This window comes from Hesperophylax consimilis, chromosome 10 (assembly GCF_061612785.1).
Source record: "Hesperophylax consimilis isolate HC1 chromosome 10, BYU_Hcon_1.0, whole genome shotgun sequence".
NCBI classification, from domain to species: domain Eukaryota; kingdom Metazoa; phylum Arthropoda; class Insecta; order Trichoptera; family Limnephilidae; genus Hesperophylax; species Hesperophylax consimilis.
The window spans coordinates 24747366-24773552 of NC_142845.1; the positions used below are offsets into that span (position 1 = coordinate 24747366).

The 26187-nt window shown below is 33.5% G+C and overlaps 2 protein-coding genes across 4 annotated transcripts in view; both read left to right on the forward strand.

Moving 5' to 3' along the window:
* The window catches only part of LOC149420490 (inositol polyphosphate 5-phosphatase K-like), a 35534-nt gene extending 22698 nt beyond the window's left edge, over positions 1-12836 (forward strand). For 2 of the 3 annotated variants that reach the window (XM_089636734.1, XM_089636733.1), the window contains exons 8-11: positions 143-217; positions 2033-2176; positions 2544-2736; positions 4495-12836. In XM_089636734.1, coding sequence (XP_089492860.1) covers positions 143-217; positions 2033-2176; positions 2544-2736; positions 4495-4718 — 636 coding nt within the window. In that variant the 3' untranslated portion in view covers positions 4719-12836. The remainder of the gene's footprint in view (positions 1-142; positions 218-2032; positions 2177-2543; positions 2737-4494) is intronic. The other variant, XM_089636736.1, reaches the window with a different exon arrangement.
* A 6907-nt stretch (positions 12837-19743) lies between these two features.
* The window catches only part of Ptpmeg (protein tyrosine phosphatase Meg), a 54724-nt gene continuing 48280 nt past the window's right edge, over positions 19744-26187 (forward strand). The window contains exons 1-2 of the mRNA XM_089636737.1: positions 19744-20274; positions 23506-23634. Coding sequence (XP_089492863.1) covers positions 20125-20274; positions 23506-23634 — 279 coding nt within the window. The 5' untranslated portion in view covers positions 19744-20124. The remainder of the gene's footprint in view (positions 20275-23505; positions 23635-26187) is intronic.

Sequence of the window (26187 nt, forward strand, 5' to 3'; positions counted from 1 at the left end):
ATTAAGGTTGTAGGTATTGTAACAACTGTCTGGAAGAGAGACATCTTTTATCCTATTTAAGTTTTATGTTGTGCATGGCTTCATCTTGTTTATAACTTATCATTTGCTTGATTTCTATCGCATCTTACATTAACCCTAACAGATCCGCACCGTGGAATCTCCCGTGACGTTGTATGGGAAAACCTCCTTTTACGATGGCATTCCCGAAGAGACCGTTGTGAGTATATAATCACTAACAAACTGTACAAAAAATGTCTGCTTTCGCTCGAAGGTCAATTTTCGCATCTTCGATTTTTTTATTTGCTTTCTTATTTTCCTTTACCTGTCGTCTGCTCTCAATATTTAACTTTGTCATTCACTAGGGCACGATATTACCGGTATACAATGGACGTCCGAAGCTTAAAGCGTGCCTCCACTATGAAATATCTTGGAGTCATATTTGATAGAAGGCTGACATTTCATGCTCATATTGAGATGTCTTGTAGCACTTCATTGAGAATGCTGGGCTTTGTTCGAATTGTAGAGACATCTGGGTTCTCGTAATATTTTTCAATTCCTTAGTACGGAGTAGACTAGAAAGTGGGTCAGTAATTTGAAGCCCACACTAAGTATTCCCTCGTGTTTGAGAAACTTCAGAAGAAATTTCTGAGATTTCTCCACCTGAACCATCTCCGGTTCAGAAGGGATCTGCACAAAGAGAGCATTCAATTCTATGTTCTTGATGGTTATCTCCATCACTGACAGCATAGACTGTTTTATCTCCCATCCTGCAGGATTAACTTGCCAGTGGTCATGCCTGTGGCGAGGACAGTCTTGCCGTTAAACAGAATCCATTTGGATATCGACATATTTAGCGTCAATGAAGCAGCCTTTAAAAGGCATGATTTGTTGCTACCATATATATATATACTTGATCTTCTTCTTCTTTATGTGCCGTATCAGGTCCCCCCGACGTTGGCGATCACTCTAGAAAATGTTTCTTTGTCTTGCGCTGCCCGGAATAGCTCCTCCACACTTCTAATGCCGGTCCACTCTCGTATATTTCGCAGCCAAGACATTTGTCTCCTACCAGGCCCTCTGCGACCCTCTATCTTGCCTTTCAATATTAACTGGAGCAAGTGATACTTCTTCCCTCGAAGTACATGACCCAGATATGAAATTTACTTTTAATTTAATATACTTGATACCTAATTTTTATATTTATGTAATTCAGATTTATAAAATTAATTAAAATTAACAATAATAAATTAATTAAATGGATTATTGTTATTGGGGTGTTATGCTGTGTTGCGCTAACTCCTTCTTTAGCCAACGTTACAGTGTCCATCATCAGGGCAGATGTGTAATTGATAGTGGTGAAATGTGTGTTTAAGTGCGTCTGTGCGATACCGTGTTGCCAGCTCAGTACTCTACGAGCTGGTTTTACAGTAAATTTTTTTTTTAATGTTTTTCACACTTTTCACCACTATCAATTACACATCTGCCCTTACGATGGACACTGTAACGTTGTCCGAAACGTTGGCTAAAGAAGGAGTTAGCGCAACACGGCATAATACCCCAAAAACAAATAACAAAAATACTATTGGCCGTGAACATCTTAAATCATATTTGAATTAAATGGAATTGAACCTAAATCTGAAAGTGTATCAAAATCTTTATCGTTATGTTTGTTTGCTTCCATGTTGTCCATTTAATATAATCTATTTGTTTATCACACTAACAAACAACTATTTGTTATAATAATATATTGTTCCTAACCTACCGACATGCCGGTTGCCATATTAGGGCGATTGCAAGGCTCTTCTGCTTGGATAAATTTTAGATACAACAAGATTTTCTGAACTTTGTTTGTCAGTTTCTCTCTGTGAGATTCAAACACAATCCTTCGGGCTGACCACTGGACCATTGATAACCTCAATGCTCTGGAAGTGTAAATTTATTTATTGTAAAAATTAATTCCTATTTTTATATTCATATATTTGTGTTTCCTTTGTAGATTGCATTTTGAAATGAGTTGTTTAATTAATTCCAGGTATTCTCAAACTATACAGAGCGCTGTGTGGAGTTCCAGCCTATCGATGACGTTTGGTACATTGGGGATTCTGCCTTCAGAGCCAAATACACACTCTCAAATGATGTTGTTGTGAACCCCAATGATTGGATCGCTGTTTATGAGGTAAAACAAGTTTCAAATATTTACATTAAGAGATCAACTTCAGTACATGTGATTTTTATTTTTTTTATATTTTTCCCCACAGAAGGTTTTCCTCAGGGCCTAAATCATCTTTGGGGATACTGTGTGGAGGGTTTTTTTAAGGAAAGGAAGGAGTGAACCTCTCGCTTCGAAGAGACCTAATTTGTATAATCACCCATTCTCATGTGCAATTGTTTCACATGCATTTGGCGTGTTTCCCAGCTGTGTACCGGGGCCGAAGGAAACAATGATGCTGTTTCTCTGGAGCACTTTCTATTGAAATACCTGAAGAATTAGCATCTGTGTGTCTAAAAAGTGTTTATAAACAAAATCTGCATTGCTTTTCCAGGCCGATTTCGACAATCTGGATGATTACATAACCTATGAGTACGCGGGCAAAGTGCTGGACGAGGTGAACCCTGACAGCAGCCTGACCCGCACCATAGTCTTTAGCTTTCCCGTAGGCAGTGGAGTGCGCAGCCCAGGAAGCTACCGGTTCCTGTACTTCAGCCAGCCGTCATCGGACGTCAGGAGTTTGCTAGGTTAGTTGTCTTACGTACATGGTACTGCTCAGAGCTAAAGCTTAGCTGATCGATGAATTTAAAACATTAATTATTATTAATTTATTAAGTACATCTATCTATACATAAATAAATATATTGTTTGTTCAAAAACTTAAATATCCAAAAGTTCTTCACCGATTGATTGCTTTGATATATTGTCATAACGTAGCATTCAAATACTACTGTTTTTATATACCTATAGTTTATAGATGTCATCTGTGACAGGTAAAAACATGCTTTTTTTGTAAAACGGCGCCATCTGTTGGACGTAAAAGCAACACACATTATTGTTTCTTTATCTGCACAGGCAGACTGAACCACAGCAACATGTGGCGGGATACAGCTAGTATATATTATATAATAACAACTATGAGAAAGTCTAAATATGAAATCTGTTCTAGGTCATTGCTACTACAGTCAAATTCGCTTAAGAAGTTCCCACTTAAGAAGTTTTCCCGATTAAAAAGTTTTGTTTTTCGGTCCCTTGAAAATTCCATACAAAAAACACGATTTTTTCCCAACTAAAACTGCTTCCCACTTACGAAGTTTTATAGTTTGGCGGTAAATTCACCACAAACTGAAAGAAGTAATGAAAAACCAGTTTTTCTATAGCTCTTGGAATATTTCCGGCTGCGAGTTTCTTGTGTACGAAATATAGAAAGGGGAACGGAATGGAACTCTGAGAAGAACTCCAGAATATTGAAAGTCCCACCTTTGGTCTTGATTCCCTCGGTGTTCCCTCTCTCTCCCAACACAAAAAACTCCACAGTAAAGTGCACTAATCCGGAATTGCACTAGCAAACTGGTTGGTTGCACGGCAGAAAAGGTACAGAAATGATTATTGAAACTATTGAAAACTATTGAATCTATCTAGTGAGTACAATTTCTACCTGCACTTGAAACCAAAATCCGACTCGAAAAGAACCAGTGTTTTTTTGTTGATTTATTTACTGGACATTACTTACTATAAAGAAATTAAAACAAAAAAATGTAGGTCGCCTAATTAAGCATGCGAATTTTGGCAACGAGTCGTTTTGCATTCAAGTCCTGTCACTTTACGCGCAAAATCGAAATATTGGGCAGTTATTTTTCGGCCATTTTCGAAAGAAAACTCAACAAAGGTAACACATACTCGGCATATAACATACGAACATGGTAAAAAAAAAAAAAAAAAAAACTTCTCAAAGCGAAGCAATGACAAATCACTATCTTGATTAATCTTTATAACGAATTGGTGTACATTATGAATTCCAAAAAATTTGCTTGATAATTGAAGGTTTTCCTATCGTTTCGCTTGGGTAGAATACAAATAAAAAAATAAAATACTCTATTTCAAAATATTTTTTCAATAGAAATGCATGAGCGCATAAAGGAAACAACAAAATACAGTATTATAGCTAAGATTATCTCTGACAGGTTCACTTGATTACCTTTTTTGCTTTCTTATAAAATTATTTGCAAAACAAATAAAAACCAGTTTTGTGCTTGAAATCGAACGTTTCTAGACTCCGTTTATCAAGCGATTTTAATGCTTATTACTTACGATATAAGGTATACCAAGAATATACACATTTTTGGCTTGTAGCTTCCTTTTAATAGAGGTACACTGTATTTTCAGCTGTCAATATCAATTATATAATTATATAATCAATAATATAAAACTTCAAACTTTCCGTATTTTAGTGACAATTATTCTGCTAATAAAGTTAAAATATAATCTGTGCTGTTTACTTCCAGGAATATCCAACTCATTCGAAGTGCGCCTCAGAGAAGATGAGCATACGCCCACGCGAGAGAAGCGCTACAGCGAAGTGACACTGCCATCCACTTCCTCATCTGACGCAGCCTCCACCTCCTCCGGCCAAGAGGCCCTAGGCATGGAGTCCTTCATGAGGGGCTTCAGCCAGCTGCACATCCCAGGTTTGAAGTTCAACATGGTCAACGATCTAGGAATCGACTGATTAAGGACCTACGTCCCGAGCTCGCCAGATCTGGCGGCTCTGGGACGTAAGTTCTACAAGTGAAGATTTTGCCACTGATGTAAATGTTTAAGTAAAAGGCGCCACCACTCAAGTAAATAAATAAGAGAGGTGAAGGCGTCACTCTAAAATAAATGTATAGTTCAAGACATCACCACTGAATTGCAAATGATTTTCGAGTGATTGTGTTGCCACTAGTTTGAAAAGCGAAAATGTCGCCACTAAATTAATAATAGTTTTATAAGTGAAAACCTTAACATTGGAAATAACAAAAAAATCTTAATGTGAAGCCGTCACCACTGCATTAAAAATACGTAGACCTGAAAATGCAAAGATTGCCGCTGTATCAAATCATATTAAATGAAGTGAAGACGCATTGAATCACAATTTACATAATATTAATATTTGTAAATAAGTGATTGTATAAATAAACAAAATTGTTGATAGTTTTGCTCTACCGTTATAAATTTGTGCTATGATAAGCTGTGTACCCACGCTCGTTCATGCTCAATGGTTTTACGCTCATTCAAACACGTGTAAAAGTGTGTACCTTCTCGTTCTACCCTTTTTTGTTCGATATCGAGCGAATGGCTCAATGCTTAAAAAGATTTAAGGGCCGTAATTCTTGCTCTATGTTCGTCAGAAATTTATGATTTGACTTATGGTTTTGGAGGTATATCTATGGCGTCATGTGGCGAGCTGTTGGAGTGTGTGGACGCAAGGACGAGCATGGTTCCAAGTCAACATGTTCGAAGAAGCCAAATCGTAGCGTAGCTTTAGAAGCAAGCATATTCATGTGATGAAACAAGGATATGTGAAGGATATACTTAAAACAAACGTTTTTATAAATTGACAGTTAAATCTGCAAATGTACCACCACCACCAAATGTATAAATGATTTAATTTCATATCTCCCGCAGTGTAAAACAAACTTAGAAATTTCACTGTGTTTTATAATTGTTTTGGGTTACATAAAACTGAGTTTGCACATAATATTTCTAGCTACTATTGTAATCTATGTTCTTGGGACCACAAAATTATCAGTTTAGGTTTCACATTCATCAAGACGCAAGTTTACTAAAGGTTTCGAGTGTTGACAAATCCACTTTATTTGCTTATCTTCAATACTTAATCAATCAGCTTGCGGTTTGAGATGAGGAAAGAAAATACTTGGCATACTCCAATATTATTAGAATTAAAACCCTGCGCCTTCAACCAACATAATGATATTACATTTTATTACCACATTAAAGTAGGTACAATATTCTTAATACTCAAAGCAATACAAACAAATTGAGCCCTTATGCAGGAAAATGGTGTTATCGAAATAATGGTATTTTTTAGTAGATCCATTCAAAGGCACCATGTATACATCTACGATCACAGAAAAAAGCGTTTTAAAATCTCTTTCACAGACGACAGTACAAGACTTATATTGACAGCCGGTAGCGCACTTTCACGACAAGTCAGCCATTATTTAATTGAAACTGACGGTTCGTGCGATCGACGCTTGCAAAATTTATCAATATTATGATAATAAATTTTTATTTCTTAATATGTTTTGTTGGTATATAAAAAGAAAAAATTGATTTATGGAAAAATTACATTATTTTTTATCTTTTTCTTTTACGTGTACTGTACTCAAAACTTATGAATTAATTAATTCAACTACATAAAACGTGTTTATTAATTTAAATGCTTTATTTCATATAAATTTATTTGTCTTTCAATGGGTACACTCAATACATTCATATGAAATGTTTAACAATTCACATATCTCAGAAATCATTTTTTTGCACAATGCCGGTTTTCTGCACTAGGGCTTGATTGTTTTTATAATTATTATTGTTCTTCTCTGGCTGAATTAATATCATAGTTGAAACGGAAAAAACAAACTATTTTCTTGTATAGGTATAAACATAAAATATTTTTATACGGTATTATAAAGTGTAATAAATGAAAGAGTTTTTCATATTTCCTTTTGCTCAGTATTATAAATTTGCAGTTTTCAAAATAATTAAATGTTGTACAATTAACGTGTTATTGTTTTAACATTGTCGGAAATTTACCATAAATTAAATTAACATGTTAAATATGCAAGTAATGATTGTTATTTGTGATTTAGGCTTTATGGAGTTTGTTAATAACATAAATGGTTGCAATTTTAGATTTGAAAATTTATTACTGTCTGCAGTCGAATATATAATTTTTTTTTTACTACAAAATTATATTTTTTTTTACTCCCGTCGCAAATAGCTCATAATAATAATTATAGACATGTTTTTATTTGGGAGCGTACAGAACAAATTAATAATGTTTAATTTTAATTGATATAAATTTATTCATGACGTTTGATATTTGGTTCTTGATGTGAAATATTGAAGCAATTTATAGAATAGGCATGTAACATACAAGCAAAAAATTGTACATTTTATAAACAAGTAATAATTATAAAAATACGTAAAAATCACCATCCTGGATTTCCGAAACGATGCAAATAACTTCGACAAAGCTGGGATAACACAAAGGGCCAAGCGCATTCTATAGTTTGCCAAGCTCAAATGTAACACTAAAAATGCTAATTTTTTTGCTTGTAAATGTCCCCTTTAAGATCTGTAAATATTTTGCATGAAGTACCAATAAATTCCTCTGATCATTTGTTTGTATCTAATTATACTTTGTGGATTTTTTACTTTGAGTGATAAATTTAATAATTAGCCAGCAGTATTTTTTGGTATAAACTTATGCAATATTAATCACACTGACATATTTTTTAGGGTAGGTACCCATAGTTATGATTATATCAAAATGTTTTATTAGCCGTCCTCAATTTATAGGGTTGGTAGAAAATATAATTCTTAAGAACAAAAAATTATTATTTTTAAATTGTTTCTTTCTAATTCCACATAAGTTGGTACATTATATACATATTAGTAATGCTAGGTAAGAAGGTAGTTAGGTACATAATATTTAATTTTGTGTTTCGCAAATTATATATTTTTTTTAATTGAAAGAAATTAATATTCAAATCAATTGAATTATATGGGTTTTCATATTTTTGAAAACTTTAGAGAGAAAATTGTTAAAAAAAAATTTTGATGATTTAAATTCGGTTGGCTTTCACATTGTAGTTTCAAAAAAGTAATTTACCTAATGTTATTGTTTACACATGTTAATATTAAAAAAAAATAGTTTATAGGGCTTGCGATTATACATGGTCGAACCACAGTGTTATTACTTTTATATTAGTTTTTAAAATAGTCTTTACATAATTACTTACAAAATAATTATTTTGATCGTTTTCAAAATTATTGAGCGGAAAAACAAATTAATGTTTGTTAAATTAAGTTTTAACAAAATGCTTATTTTTTTTAGCTTTTTGGCCTTTTATTGCAGCTTGATTACTTAACAATTTACTATTTAAATTTACGTTAAAAAAATTGTCTATGACATTATTTTCTAGGTAAGAATTTGGCTAATCAAAATCTATCAACGAATCGAGATCATCACAAATTATAGGTTATGTAAGTAATTTGAATATAAATTGGGCAGAATGATATCTCGCATTGTTTTGCTTTATCTTATAAATAACTTTATCATTTTAAGTGACAACGTTTTAAGGTGCTGGTAAACGAACAAGATAAATTGCGTATTGCCGAACAATTTTCTTGCCTGTAATAGTCTTGCCGAGCAAGGTGTTGGCCAATTATGACGGCTTTGGTAGCGTGTAGGTGATCAACACATAATATGTAACAGAGCGAGAAGGAAATAGATATGGAAGGAATTATTGCTGTAGATGTACACATTGTTAAATGTTTCTTCAGATTAATTCGTGGATTCGGTTATCAAAGAAAGCATTCATTTCTATGTTCCTGATGATAATCACCGTCACCGACAGCGTAGAAAGTTTTTTCTCCCAACCTACAGGATTAAATTGCCAATGGTCATGCCGGTAGGGAGGCCCGTCTAGCTGTTGAACAGAATCAATTCGGATATCGACATATTTACCACCAATGAAACTGCTTTTAAAAGGCAAACTCTTACTAAATACTTTTATAGTTGAAACCCATACTGTTTATATTTATATATGAATTTAAAAACACATTAAAATGTACAATTTTGTTATGTTTTTAAAACAATAAACTGAGTTGAATTGTAATATCGGTTGCCGAGCAAACTCACCGTCATGACAGGGCAATACGTTGACAAGAATAGGCAACATGTACTACAATCTTGCCCAAAAATATGAAAAATCTTGACGGCAAGAAATTGTCATAAAAACTTGCTCGTTTACCAGAGCCTTTAGATTATTAACCTATTTAGTCAGCTTTAAATGTTGCTATTTATGTGATTCTTTTAACAAATTTAATGTCAAAAATAGTGCTCAGTTGACCTGTTGTATATTCATTGGCAATGCAAGAAAAATTTGATTTAACCTTATCTTCGAGGCTGTCGCATACACGATCCATCAGCAGCTGTCCCAATATGCGGATGTGATATGTGATCCATGAAGTGTTACTAAAACAGATATGTAGATAAATTGTGTCAAAACATGATCGGATAGATTGTGTTGAAAAGGTTAGATGTGCAATGGTTGAAAAAAAGGGACATTATAATTTTGCTCTATTCGTCCGTCAACTTAAATTATTTTTGCAATGTTTTGGGTTATTTTCCTTATTTAATCACAGTTTGGGTAAGTTTTGCAATGTTCATCGTCAGAGAAGATGATGTTGGGTAATTTTACTGTAGGTTTTTCCACGTACTGGCTATAAAAAATTATTTATTTTCGTTTGATGATATACATTATTTTATCTTTACCAGGTAATAAAGAGGTTCAAAATTATTGTTTTTAAATGTTAGATATTCATCATACATTTTGTTTAGTACATAATATTTTTATTTTTTTACTATTACTACTTTACTTAACATCTTTATGTACAAATACAACAGTACCTGTACAATTGCATTTTTTTAGAAATTAATTTTGGCTTTTAAATGGGTTTCATCGAATGTATGCACTTTTGAGTTTTTTTTCGTAAATATATATTTTTTTAAATGGTAGCAATATTCTGATGAGTGCAAATGTTTTCTAGTTAAAAGAAATATGTATATTAAGGCTGGCCTTGCAATAGAATTATATATTTTTTTCTATTTAGATACCCATTTTTACACAACAGCTTTATGTATTCCTTGTTACATTATTACACTTACCGAGATATTACTGGTAGAATCTAGAATCAGTATCGCCCTTGTGAAAAACTACCATTCAGAATTGAAACATTGTTTAAATGGAATGACCAGATCTGTAAAGTCTATATTTCATACTAAAAAATGTGTGTTGACTTCCGTAGTTCCTAATTTTGCCACCGATAAACTTCTCGTCTTGGAGTCATTCCTAAACTTTGAATTCCCGCTTATTCGTCAAAACCAGTTCTTTTGTTTAGTACCAACTCGTAAAAAAGAACACATTAAATTAGGGTAAAAACTACCACAATGAAGTACCTACTCCAATTTCTTTACAATATAATTTATATTATTAAAGATAAGTTAAATTTGCTCTATGATTTATTAAAAGAAAAAAAATGCGATTTAACAAATTATATTATTTTTCATTATTTTGTAAATACGGTTATGATATTTCAAAATTTATGCTAGGTATTATTTTTGTTTCGCATTAGATTTTACATTTCTATTTATGATATTTTTACCATTATTAATAAATTTCATTATTATATATAACATAATATGTATTGTGAAAAGTTCATAAATTATAGAAATCATACATTAGTGCGTTCATGTTGTTTTGTTAATTCTTGCCAACTTGTTGAAAATTAACCCTTATAATAAATATTAGGAAGCTTTAAGTGTTTTGATATTATGTATTAACATTGTTACCTTTGATATTTTCTAACAAATTTTCCATGAACAATAAAATTTTCTATTTCCCTCCAATTATTATTATCTTATAAAAAAATTTATGTGTGTGTTTGTGTACACTTAATTAATTTATCTTAATGTGTTAATTCTGGCCTTATAAATTGACTGCCTTTAAGAGTGTTATATTATGTTGATAGAAAAATGCTTTAAATTAGAAAGCTAAGAGGATTGTAATTTTTTTCTCTTTAAGCAATTGAAATTTTGTACCTATTTTAAATACAGTCGAGTTCGCTTAATTGGGTCACATCCGACCCAAATTAGCGGCTGTCCCAAATTAGCGGCTGTCCCAAATTAGCGGCTGTCTCAAATTAGGGGCTGTCCCAAATTAGCGGCTGTTCCAAATTAGCGGCTGTCCCAAATTAGCGGCTGTCCCAAATTAGCGGCTGTCCCAAATTAGCATTCGAGGTTTAGCTTCGTTCTTTAAATGTAGAGTCGTTCATGAAAAAAAAATTAGAGTCCATGCTAGTGCCCTGAAGGGGTAACCATAAGTTACCTATACCGGGGCGGGTACGTGGTGGGATCCTCGAATGTCCCAAATTAGCGGCTGTCCCAAATTAGCGGCTGTTACAAATTAGCGGCTGTCCCAAATTAGCGGCTGTCCCAAATTAGCGGCTGTCCCAAATTAGCGGTTGTCCCAAATAAGCGAAGTTTGAGGTAGTTGTTTGAAAAAAATATTTAAACTTGTAGAGCTTTTTTATAAGTACACATATTACATTTATACGCGTTTATTAAATTAAAAAAATATATTATTTACTAACAATAGGTAGATATGAATTTGAAAAAATAAAATAATCAAGATAGTAAAAATGAAAATAATGTCATGGACATACAATTATGTGTTATAATAACAGTAACCTCAAAAATGACTTCTTAACCTTCCAGTGGGCGCGTTGAGAAATTTCCCTTGAGCGGGCGCTTGTCGTAAATTTTACGTCATCAAGTTTTCTCCATGTAAGTGGTGTTTTCTTTATACAAACGTTAGGGAATTTCTTTAAGGATATGAAAAATCATAAAAGGCAGTACTTTAAAAAAATATATTTGACTTTCTTAAAAAAAACGAAGCAACACTCTAAACATGTTAATATTTCAAAACAAAATATTTTATCGACCTATTTAGTCAGAATCAATATCCTCATCCTTACAATTGTTACAAACCACCTCAACTGAAGAATGGTTCTTGCATGTAAAGGACTGGCAACGGCAACACTTCATTGATGCGGAGGATCTTTTCTTATCCAGTGCACATAACCGACAAACACCGCATTTTAGAAAGCTTCTGTTTTATTCTTCTGTTATCGGTTCAACTGCCCTACCGTAATTCACTTTAAGAAAAGCATTTATATCTTGCGGTAAATGTTTGACATTTGATTTGACTCTAGCATAGCTCGAAGCTCGATGCTTACAACTAAGTCGCAAGAGTGGGGGAAGCGATAAGGCGCGTTTGTCGTAAATTTTACGACAGCGCGCCCGCTGGAAGGTTAAACAGCTTTATGTTGACGAATGTCAGCGGACAGCGAATATCTGGCGTGGGCAAAGTCTGCCGAATTACTGCCGAATGAATTCGGAAAACCCGTAGCACTAGGCATCGCTTCTCCTCATCCGCGCCACTTACCAAACGCACGCCTTCTTAACGAAAATTTGTTTTCATCGTCTTCAGATTGGAGTTTGTCCCAATTAAACGGAATGGTGTTCCAGATAACCGAAGTAAATTAGTAATAGTTTTTTCATTTGGTTTCGTTCGTCCCTCAGGTTTTGTCCCGATAAAGCGGTGTACCTATTAAGCGGAATCGACTGTACTTAACATTTTTATTTGGCAGTCAATATATTGATAACAATAATGTCTTTGTTTGCAGATACAATTCCAGTCCTGTGCAAGCTAGTCCTTTGTTATATAATAATAAAAATTGTTAAAAAAATAAGTACCTAAAACTTTTTTTCGTGTCACAAAATTTTATAATCAAAATTATTTATTAACCTGTTATTTACTAGCATTAAAAAATATCCAACATTGATACCAGTTGAATACGAAGAATTTTGTTTTTTTGTGTTCCTCAAACCTTGGGATTAATTAATTACTATTACTAATTTATTAACTTTTTCACTGTGTGTGTATAGTGATTTCCCAGTATTTTTTTCAGCACAATACCAGAAACATGTTTGTAAGAGATCATATATTATTATACATATATATATTATTTTACAATAAATGGAATGTTGTTTATAAATAACGGTGTTTTGTTTGTTTTATTTATTCACTGATAATATTATACTAATATAAATCAGGCGGTGACAAGATAACTTATCAAAGTGAAAATTCAACACACATTTAAAAAGTGATATGTATAAAGTCATAAAAACTGATGAAACAAAAACTATGTTAAATAGGTTAGTTTTGGTTTACATAATTTTTTTTTTTTTTCTTCGATTTTATCATTTTTAAAGGTGTGTTGATATACGTTTGATCCTGAAGAAGTGAACATTGTTCACGAAACATGTTGATTGTGTACAAATAAAGTGATGTAAACAAAGTTATTTGTCTTTTTACTAAAATAAATAATGCTATCACAAAGTGAAAACCTTTCTGAAGATTTTTTCTTCGAAAAATTTAAATGGATATAAGGGATGGGATATAAACATATAAGGGATGGTACTTCCATATTTTACATTATTATCCAAATAAAATTATTAAGATTCATTTTATTATTGAAATATCCCCAATGATATAAATCTTATTCGTGGATGACATGAAACTATTCCTTTTAAGAAAATCTTTGGAAAATTGCTTGCAGCTACAAATTCATATAAATTCTATCGTCGAATGGAGTCATAACTACAAAATGTCTTATTCATCTCTTCAGCACATTGTTATTTCGAGAGATTTGGGAATCGCATTTGATACGCACCTAAAATTTCACGTCCACATTGAAACTATATGCAACAAAGCTAGAATGCTAGGATTTGTGCTAAGCGACTCTAGACATTTTTGCAGCTCGGTCGCGATTCGTGTGCTAGACTATAGTTTAGTACGTAGCATTTTGGAAAGTGGTTCTGTAATATGGGGACCAATGGGTTTAACTTACTCTCAAATGATAGAGAAAGTACAAAAGAAGTTTCTGAGATATTTATATCTTAGAGACTTCGGATATTATCCCAAGTTTATCCATCAGCCTTTTTGTCCGGCATGCTGGGTATTAATAGCCTCACCGATAGAAGGAAAACTGCTTTGCTGACAACAGCATATAAACTTCTAAACGGTAACATCTGTATTCCCGATATAATAGAAAAATTTGAGTTTTATGTCCCCGAAAGTATAAGTCCCCGACAATTACACAAGAGCGCGCAAGCACAGAACCTTTGTCGTTCCAAAATGCAGAACTAACTTACCATTAGTAATGCCGCTCAGAAAAATGATTCTGTTACTAAATTACCTGTCCCCTGATATAGATATTTTCCAATTAAATATTCAACAGTTCAAAAACGCGATTATTACTTAATAAAATGTATATTTATTCTTGGTTATGTATAACTGTAAATGTGCATTTAAAAAAATAATAGATTCAGTCTTACATTAGCAGTGATAAAGTGTCTACCTGTATACAATAAACTGTTGCAGCCAAAGATATTAGAAGAACGAGATATGCTATGTTGGCCGCCGGACCGTAGGCGGAGTACTACCTAATTAGGGTACTTTGAACGGTATCGGGACGTGTACGCACAGAAATCTGTTCTATGTATTAGTGCGGATACCTTAGCGTAAGCGAAGGTGTGCAGTAGTATTGGTGAACAAAACCGGCGACACTGGGCAAAACAATTCCACACAGTATGAACTGCTCATAGCACATCTCGTTCTTCTAATATCTTTGGTTGCAGCACATTCAAATGCTGCCGCCCCTGAGTTTAGTTCGCTGATTTGCCACCGGAGGCGCTACTCTCATCTCTATCGGCCAAGCAGGGATCTACGCAGGGGGGTATATTGACGGAACTTTTCGAGAACAATTTGAAGCCGCGGGGTGAGAGGGAAGATAAACCTACTTAAATTTTTTAATGACATACCATTCTTTGTTTCATCAACTACCCAAAAAACCATAAGCCCTTATAACTGCATTAACAACACAAAAATAAAATAATAATTGTTCATTTGCATACAAATTAGTTCAAAAGTTAGTCATACAAGATGGCTACCAGGCAATTTCCCCTCACCCTAGATTTGGCTTCAATACCATTTATACAAAATCGCACCAATGCGTTGTCCAGGGTTTTATAGGTCCATGAACGTAGTATTATTGCATGCAATTTATTTCATACAAAAAGCCCGAGGATATTAAAACCTTAGGAGAAGATAATAAATTTTCAAGAAAACATACAAATTTCCACTATGCAGAATCTTATATTTTTTTTTTTTACAGTATTACCGCACAAGAGTCCCAACTGCTCCCGTCTGGAGCCAGTGAGACTATGGCATCCCCAATTGGGGTATGTTGTGAGGCTGAGGGTATTGGGGAGGGGAGGGAGATGGGGAAGAGGAAGGTGGGGAAGTACCTGGCTATTCAGATCTGGTCACCAAACACGGCTAAAGCCATTTCAAGCAACGTTTCAATTCTGAATGGTGGTCTTACACCAGGGCGATACTGAGAGTATCTTCCACTCTGGAACGTGCCGCAAATATACTATATATTATTTTAAATGAATTAATTGTGAAATAACACAAATTAATCAAATAAAATTTATTTGCGCACGCCGGGTTCGAACCCGCGACCTTCGGATCTGTAGTCGAAAGCGTATACCACTAGACCACGCCGGCCATCAAATATATGTCCTCTTATAAGAACTATCTATATTTATCCCTTTGAAGTACTTATGTGATTTTTACGCAAAATTACTAACAGTTATACAAGTAATTTACCCAACACAAAATTAAATGTTTTATTTCAAGTGGTTCAAAACCTCAACACATGATTTTTGAATGTGGACAAAATAATTGAAACCAACTTCCAATGAAATTCTTTCATACTTTTCCGCCTGCATCGAAACCTCATTCAAAACAATTTACGGAGCGCCGTAATTACGTGGCTGTCATCAATGTGCATCAAGGTTACAGATCCCATATAAAGAAATGATATTCCGCGGCAGTCCCCAAATTGATCTGACACTCTCCTGGGGAAGATTATAATGTAGCGTGTCAGCCCAACATATGGTAGGTAAATGCCACGTCCAATTTATGCGCCCATAATATAGCATAATGTGCCGTAAGTAGGAGAGGGGGTCACTTAATTTTTAAATTAAGCTTGGCTATCGTCGCCACGCCCACACTTATAACACATCATTTTTTAGGTGTGACAGATCTGTATGGGATTGTAAGGCGAGCAATATGGAGTTATATAAAACGCTTTGAACATATAGCGAATAAATAAACCACTCTCATAAAGCGTAATTTGTCCACCCCCTCAATGTGTCTAAAGGTGCCTGTAAACGATCAAATTTGTTTGTCAAATTTTACGTTTGCTCGTCACGTGTTTGATGAGCAAGGCTTGGCAAGGCCGCAAACGTTCAAATGAAGTTTGTCAAATATTAGTTCATTTATTTACAGCTTTCGCCGGGAATTGTCTTTTGACGTTTATTGTATCCGGTCTGAAGTGGGGTGAATAGCGAAATATTTTGTGTTGTTAAAAATGACGGATGCGGACAAAGCATTTCTTGCGTTGACATTAGCTCTGTGTCTTAAAAAGAAAAAAAGAAGGTGTTGGTCTTAGAGGTGAGTCGTACTAGCTCTTCTTGGTACTTGGAACAATTGGTACAAGTATGAATAAATACCTAGTCCAAATACCTGTTCCCAAGTATTTCACTTGCTCATTACATGGGGGGGGGGGGATTGTTAGAGAATTTCTAAAAAAGTAATTCCCGCAAAAAAATGTGATTCCCACAACGACTTTTCAAATCCATTATGGGGGGGGGGTTGCTAGAGGATTTCAATTTCAATGGAGCAAAATAAAATAAATTTTTAAAACTTTATTTCTCTCCGAACGAACCGGTTTCGGAGATTCTCATCTTACATAACCTAATTAATTTGATAAATGAGTCTTAGCACGGAAAACTTGCTACCTAAATAAGAGGCCCCAAGAAGTTAAATTATTAAATGACTGTCACCCATACAACGAAAGCGAATTTTCATTTTATAATGAAAATTAGAATGTTAAAATTTAAATTTCCCAAATGCAGATTGCCTTTTATAGTAATTAAGGTGAAACAAAAGGACGACACAGTGCTACTAATAAACATGGACGGAAATAAACAACATGGCCAACACAGATACATCAATGAACTAAAAGAAGTGGTTTGACATAAATTTACTACTTAACACTATGTTTAAAAAAAATTATTATACACAATTCTGCATAAAAAACAAGGAACACTAAAGAAAAATAAATTATAATCTACTCTAAGCAAATACACAACAACATAATAATATCTGCAATATCTTGTGTTTAGTGATAGAAAGCCAAACAGAAATAAAATACCTATACATTACAGTAGACAAATTAATGGATAAAATCGTCCACACACATTAACGTACTCAAAGACAGAGTGAGGAAACTAAGATACATCATAGATTCAAAAAAATAATAATTAAAAAATAATTCCACTTAAATCATATAGGTACATATTCATCAGAACTTCTGTTTAAAGAATTTAAAGTCAGAAAACTAAATGCATTATTTTTATATCACGTAATTTTACAAATTTACAAAGAAAATAGTCTAAATAAAACTGCACCTTTTAAAATAATAGAAAACCCAGATAAACATCAACTCTCACAACTCGAAAAAGTAATTAAAAAAAACAGTGCAATTCAACTATAAATATCTTGGAGTGAATTTTTTTTAATACATTATCAGAAAGTATTAGAAATAACAATAAACATTTTAAATACCACCAAATACACTGAAAATATAAACAGAATACTCATAGTAAAAATAACGAACATAATATTACACCCCCACATACACAAGCCAAGCTTTATTATGGTGGTGCATCTTAACAACAAAGATTTTAAATGCCAACAAAGAACACAGTGAAAATATTTTTTTATAAAGCCCTAATATGTTATTTCTAGATGGCGCCACTTTCGTTCACAGTTCGCACAAGATAGCTTCCAATTTTCGAAAGCGAGAAATAATACATTAGCCGTGCACTAATTATGTGCACTAGGTAGGAAGCGCCCGGCCGGACCTCGTCTCCGGCGATGCTTTTGTACTCTTGCTAAAACCTTTTTTAACTGGTGGACGCATACTGTCGGAATTTATTGACAATACCAGTCGAGATCGCGCTGATCGCGATCTACTAAATTCAGTATCATATCCTTTCTTGCTTACTCACCTACATAAGAAGAGTGTTTCCCTAATATTCAAAGATTAGGGAAACACTCTTCTTATGTAAGCGAGTAACGAGATGCCTATACATATGCCCCGCCCTCGGTATGAATACGCGAGACGCGAGACGTGCAAGACTAGCAAGACGCGTAAGACGTCCAATACTCGCAAGACGTGCAATACTCGCAAGACTCGCAAGACGTCCAATACTCGCAAGACGTGCAATACTCGCAAGACGTACAATACTCGCAAGACTCGCAAGACGTGCAATACTCGCAAGACGCGCAAGACTCGCAAGACGCGTAATACTTAAGAACAAATACTAAGTACGAAAGTCTCTTTGAAATATCTGTTCCAAACATCTGTTCTAGTAAATACGCTTCACCTCTAGTTGGTCTAGAGAATGGCTAAAATTAAGAGCTAATTGTTGTTTTTATTCCTATGTTTCTTTTATTATTGTCCATATAGTCCCTGCATTTTACTTTCCACAGTTGCGGCAGATCGCGATATATGGATATAAAATGTAATAAAAAGTCTCTTTCACTTATAACATTCGATGACGCAGCACTCTCCATAGTGATGGCAACACGAAACTGACGTTTGTTTGATAAACACCCCCGCAAACGTTCAAACATGTTGTCAAATATCGTTCAAACTTTCCGTCAATCAGAATTTCTGACAAACACGTCAAACACGTAGTTTGTTTGACAAGCACATCAAACAAGGCCGCAGACGTTCAAATAATTTGACAAACACGTAAATTTGACAAACAAATTTGATCGTTTACAGGCACCTTAAGGCCTTATCCATATCCATGCCCATTCCATGCTTTATCATGGAACTCATTGGAACTCATCCACACATTCTAACTAAAAATAATAAATGTTAATCAGGGGAAAATGGGATTTACATGGCAATACCTATTAATATTGCCAAGGTTTCAAAATTTCCGCAAATTTGGGGTATTATAAAAAAAATATTTTCACTCTAACGTTGTTTATCGTAAAAGAAACTGATCACAGCATGAGGTTTAAGCTTTTAGCTGATAAAAATGAGTATCAAAGTTGTGATGATATCGGCATACGTCAGCGCCAGACATCTTACGTTAGAATGATCGCACTAAAAGGGTTTTTGTTTTTTTTTTCTTATCTAATAATATCTACGTACTTATGTTTCGTAAATATCCAGAATTACTTGACACGGTTAATACGCACAAATTATTTTGAAAAGATTCGTTTTAGTATAGTAACTATTTCAATCACCGTAAATGCAAACTACAATAGATTCTTAGTTTGAGTTTAATTAAAAAAGCCTTAAAAATTATTTTCATATTTAAACATGGCATAAATTAACGACGTCAAATTATCCGTATTTTGAACGAAATAACTATTTAAATTCAGTATTTTCCATTTCGGTTAACCTAAATAGTTGTTTCCCATTGTTAATCATAGTGTTTTTTAAAGTAATTGGTGCCTCTTAACCGTGTCCGTCCAGTAATTCGGGATATTAACTCTTATATTTTAACAATACTAATCTCCATAACGTTTACACTGCACGGAAAAATTTCTATTTTTAGGTCTGATCAAAGATTTTTTCCCTGGAACCTTGATTAGTTAGCACTGGTATCATTAGCATCAATCAATTGTCTTTACTTGCGGTGTTTTGTCTATGCTTCCGCCAGTCTGACAGCTTACAGCTTACGATTTGTTAATGTTTTGTGTTGGAAACAAGCTTTTTTATAAATTCGCGTAATGCGCGTTGCGTAAATCGTAACTTAGTATACCAAGGTTAGATTTACACATGTGCGTTATTATAATCTGCATTAGTTTAGCTATCGACGTGTAATAAATAGCACGGTGAACCTATACATTATCAATCGGGAAAAAGCTTCTGTATTATTACCGGTAATAATATAGATAATTCAAAAATTTTGTGAATCAGTGCAATTATGACGGCGGGTTTCGCGATGTTAAATAGGTTAATAATACTTTTATGATCTATTCATCAACGATAACCTATTAGTTTCGGTGTAAGGTGTGATGTTTTATTCAATATAGCGCCAGTGAAAATGTGTTTTGGTGAAAATGATTGAAAGTGTATCACGTCGAGCGTTTGGTGCGTCCAGCGGCACTTACAACGTCCGTGCTTCCGAACTGACCAGGGATAAGAAGGTCAACACTATCGCAGCTTCTGTGGCTTTCCTAGACGATTCACAGCATTGCTTTCAAGTTGATGTGAGTATCAAAATTACATCTACATTTACAAAGAATCCTTCCCTTGTGAATTATTTGAATCCCTTATTACTTAAACTTCAACATAATATCTCCGTCGAAGACTTACTTGGTAAGATATCAATACAATTCTCTTAAGCGGAATTGATTTCTCGGCACATATTGCAGAGTATGTATAGAGAATATATCAATTACCAACTACCCTGATTAATTTATGATCTATCATCACTTTTTAATATATTTTATAAAAATATAGTTGTATACTCAATCAGATTGAATATGATAACACTACGCAAATCCATCAAAATAAACCAACCAAATTTCTTTTGCTTGATATGTTCCAAAGATGATCAAACAATTAATAATTGTATTGTTATTGTATCATGTCATTGAAGCTACACTTTTGTATTATAGTGATGTACTTTCGTGAGTCATAATATTGGAAAGTATTGCTACATTATAATTTTTAATTTATGTATAGTATTTTTGCCGAAGAAAAATGCCGTTCAAATAACTAGTAGTAGTTGTTTTAGTAAAGCTAGATTAGGATTGCATTATGAATCACATTAAATATGTGATGATTATTTGTGCGAATTTCACACAGATAGTAAATAACAATAAATTATTGTATTAATAGTTCAACAATATTATATGGAATCTCTTAATGCACATTCTGTTTAAATTCTTGTTGACTAGATTGCACTATAACACAGCAATAAATTCGCGTAATTTATATCATTCTTTAATTAATGTAGGTAACATATTATCTTTTTATAAATAATATATAACTAATAGCAGAGGCGGCTCTAGGAGTCCAGAAGTGGAAGGTCAATCGAAAAAAAAAAAGAATTTGAAATGATAATTCATATTGCTAATGCGTAGTGAATATTATAAAAATGCCAATGTATGTAATTAATTTACCGGTACTCACATATTCTGAAGCAGGGAGTACAATATTGTTTAATTTAATATTATTTATATACATAACTAATTAATGTTTTTTTTTTTAAAGATCTTTTCCTATTAAAAATTTTTAAATTACAAAACTCCAACCACAGTCCATTAATAAGTTGATTTAAAAGTAAACGATGAAATCAAAAGTACCTATACATTAATTTTATTGCACCCGCAAAACCACTGACAAAAATTATAACTTTTCGTTTTAAAATATTGTTTTCAACCTCTTTATTTTTCTCTCTTGTAACATAAACTAATTGTCACTTTATTTGAATATGTTTGTCATGATTAAACTGTTTGCGATTTCTTTGAATAAAACGTCAACAGAATTTGACATTTTAAATTATTCCAAGCAAATTACTTCAACAATGATAAACATAATTTAGCGAACTAATATTCAAGTTCAAGATGGCTATCGTTTATCACACAAAATCTTTCGACTGACATTTTTCACATCTCCCTCTAATATCTTAATAATCCTAGGTCTTAGATATCTCTATCTCACTGTGGTCATGTCCGAAAGAAAACCCCTTAAGAATAAATTTTGTATGATACTAAGCATACGTCAGATATGATAGTGTTTACCTCGTTTGTCTGTATAGCAAAGAGAAAAAAAGGAGATGGTTTTGGGACTAGACTTTGGACGCCAGATGGCACTAGAATGAATCGATAAAACGAACGAATCTGCACTAATATTAAAACTTAATTAATAATCGGGTAGTTTGTTAAATCCTTTTTTTAATATTAATACTATTGCAGCATATTTTTGGGAGGTCGTTCATCAAATGACCTTCTTAGATGACCCGCCACTGACTAAGGACGGGTTGTTTCGGAGTATTTGAACAATTCGTCAAATTTCAACGTTCATTTTCAAGTTCTGTGAAAGATTTTTTCAAGTTCTGTTTTTATTTCAGTTTTGTCAAGCAACTAGCCTATAATGATTTAATGACTGAACTTGAATTGGACTTTCACAGATCCCAGAAATGAACGTTGAAATTTGATGAATTGTTCAAATACTCCGAAACAACCCGTCCTTACAGTTACTGCTTGGCTTTGCTTGAGTTTTAACACACTTTTTTCTTATTGAATAATTGAAAAATGTGGAACAAACCATTTATTTGTGACAGTTAAATGAATATTTAATGATTCTTGTGCGCATGATGGAAACAATTTTAAGAACTGAGAGTAGTTACATAAACCTAGATATTCCAATATAATTTTATGATACCAGAGAGTTTTGGCTGCTTCAGTATATAGATTCTCTGCAGTACCTACTTGACTTACAATGGGCTTAACCTAACAGCTTCCTCGTCTTTTTTTTTACTACCCCCACTTGGCTGATCCCCACTCTGCCTGCTGGGTGAGGTTAGGTTAGGAGGGGCATCTGCAATGCAATTGAGAAGCAACTTAGCATGTCTATAAAACCACTCCAAAGCTATTTTTTTTTATACGTATAGTTTTCAATTGGGTATTTTCACAAACTATAAATACTGTTAAAAATGTGCAGAAGATTTAAAGTTTATTTTTCTGATTCTGATCATCTTACTAAAACTGTGGGTAATTCCGCCTCATGCAGGCAATTTAAAAAAAATTAAACTTGATTTCAACTTAATGACCGGAAACAACTATTTAAGTCAGGGAATATTTAAAATATGCATAAAATGATTTATTAGATTCTTACTTTTTTAAAAATAATTTATGCGATTTCCCAGCCTACAAACTTAACTTTGATTGAGAAAAAATGGAACTTTAATTCATCTTTTAACTTCTCCCCCGACATAAATAGTTGTTTCTTGCATTAATTAATTGTGTTGAAACCAAGTGTTATTTAAAAACAAAAATCGTATTAAGCGTGAGGCGGAATTCAGCAAACTTAACTAAAATGAGTCAGTTTTGTTCATCATTATTGATTTTAAAAATGATCTAAAACTGCACATTCCAAAACAGTTCCAACTGGCTTCAACATCATTATGAAGTAGAAAACGGTACTGGCTGGTAAGACGACTGTCACCGACGTTGACCGGTGTGACGTCAACAACACCATATTCACAATCAAAAAAGGACATGTCATTTTGGCGGCATATCAAAAATGGCACATTTTAAATCATTATAGAAAATAAATTAAAAATGACATCATTATCGTAATTTTTTTCTACAAACAAAAAAGTGAAAATACTCTATTGCATTTTACATCAAATAATCTTGTACCTGTTCTGCTTGTTAATTGCATTTAATATATAAAGTGGTTGAGTTTTAACTATAAATCTATTGTTCCAGAAAAAGGCCAAGGGAAGCGAACTCTTAGAGCAAGTGTACCAATACCTGGAGTTAGTGGAGAAAGAGTTCTTTGGTCTTCAGTTTACAGAAAATGGTACCACTCCGTCCCCTAGCAATGCACCAATCACCGTGAGTACCTAATTGGCTTCAATTTATTAATAATATTGGTAACTCCCGGTGTGGAGGGCTGAGGTCATTGGCAACGCCAATAATAAGTTACATGAGGGTGGTAAAATTAAACTTGTAACTAACTTCATGCTTATTCAGAAGTTTTATCATATTTTAAACCAGATCTATTCAATTCTACATAAAGACAAGAATCTCATCTTCATGATTGGTGTATTTTAATAATAATTTATTTAATTTAAAATGATGAATTTATAATTTCATTAAATAGGCATTTTCAAAATAAATTACTGCACGTTTAATGGTGAGGAGGTAATTCTAGATAAGGCTTGATTATTTCTCTTGATAGGGTAATTTAATTTCCGCATTTCCGCCAATGTCGAAATTATACATAATAATAATAATAACTGAACTTCGAAACGTTAACCTGCTGACAAGGACAAAATATCAGGAGCACAGAAATATGATATTGCTAATTGGTTATTATCATAAACATTTATTCCTCAGTGACAGTAGTTAAAGTAGTAGTTAAAACTACGTTTTTATTTTTTTATTTTCCCTGTAATTTTTCACAGGTCTGTGCTAGAAATATAATCATATGCCTATATAATTATGTATAGTACAACATACACGGTGTCCTTAACTAGTGCTATATGCAGAAAACTGGAGAATCATAAAGAGAATCCAAAACACATTTTATTTTATTTGGGAACTTTTTTTTTTTTAAATTTTTTTATTCCCTTTTTATCGGAAACTTTAGGGTTAATAAACTGTTGGAGCTGGGTATACCCAGCGTATACGCTTCGATGTATTTTAAAAGTTGATAACGGTCAAAACCCGTAGCGACCGATTTAAAAAAAAAGGCCTAAAAGATTTCAACTTCAGACATTTATGATTTACTCGAAAACGAAAGATCAAATAAAAAAAAGATACACTGCAAAATCAACTCCAAATTTGATGTAGATTCACCAGCTTCCTGCTTGTACCACGAGTTTCTATGGGTACACCATGTATAATCAATGAAACTAGTTTTATAATGAAAGTACTCTTTTCATATGAAGGCTATGCAGAGTATGTCTATGCGCTATTGCCAAAACACGTAATTACCTCAGAGTATATGTACTATTGCCAAAAAATGTAAAAACCTCGTCAAATTACAGTCATACTATTTCGAGTCAACTTTTTCAGAGTATCTTTGAGTGAACGATAATACACACATATGAATCGTTTTTAATAAAGGGTTTGTAATTGTCCTCTACCAGTCATATATATGAATCATATAAAAAGATTAAATGTGAATCATCTCAATTTGGGAGGCGGATACGGGTAATGTCGCTCCCGGAACCATTTATTGGATAACCAAAACCTCTGCCATATGTCACCCCAAATGGTTCACTACTTTTGATGACATAGCAGGGGTGCCTGGGTTCACGGGGTAAGGTTTGTCTAGGTCTTGGCGGCGGATATGTCCACCCACTTACTGTGGCTGCCAGGATCGGGAGACACTGGTTGAGGGAAACCCTTTGACCTCTCCAACAGGACTCTATCGACCCATCACCCTGTACTTGTTTCTGTCACTCCTGTACACACTGACCCTCAGATTCCTACCCACCCCTCACACTTGTTTTCTTCCTCTCCTTTATATCCTTAAAAAGTCTCTCCACTCTGCATCCCTAAAGATAACATAGGCCATGAGGTAAATTATTTTCCTCAGGACTTCCAGAGTGCGGCTAGTGTAAAAAAAAATCTCAAATTTTTTTTTCAATTCACAGTCGTAATAACTGATATACATAATAGTCACTATTTTGACCTAGTGCAAATGCGTAAGTTAAGGCGATTTAACCAGCGGACGAGAATTCAAATTTCGTTAAAAGACGATCTCGCGATCGGACGTTTTTTTAGACCGAGACAGAAATACCGAATTCATTCCGCTGCGAGCCGTACACTCGCGCGGTAGTGAAAACTACAGCATGGTTCCGATGAAATAACAATTATTGTTGTTTAATTCTTGGTTGTAGCTTTCTTCCTTATAAGTAGTTACATACATATTTGTAAATTATACGTCGGAGTGCGTAAACATAAATAAATACAAATGCAGTTTGTTGACATGGTAGATATAAAATATGTAGGTATATAAATATACATTTAAAAAAAATTTCAAATATTTGTTTAATTTGTTTTTTTTTTAAATATTTTACACGAGTTTTCTAAAGGTGAGTAAAAATCTTTTGTTTTACTTATTTATTCGTTTGTCCGAAAGGTATTACCGGTAAGTTTTATTTCTAATACTTATCTTCAAAGTATTACTTGATTTGATATGTATGACATTGAAAAGAGGGTTTATTCCTTACAACTGAAGTAGTTTATATATTAAAACTAGGTTTTATTTCCAACTATTTTCTACGGTACCTACCAGGGGCATTTAACTAAGCTTTGGCCTCGAAACTCATTTGAAACCGCCACGCCCACCTCAAAATTCTTATAGAAAACGAATAATATGGCTAAAAGCTCAGATCTCATTGGTGAGAACAGAAGGATTGGTTTCATCTCTCGCTC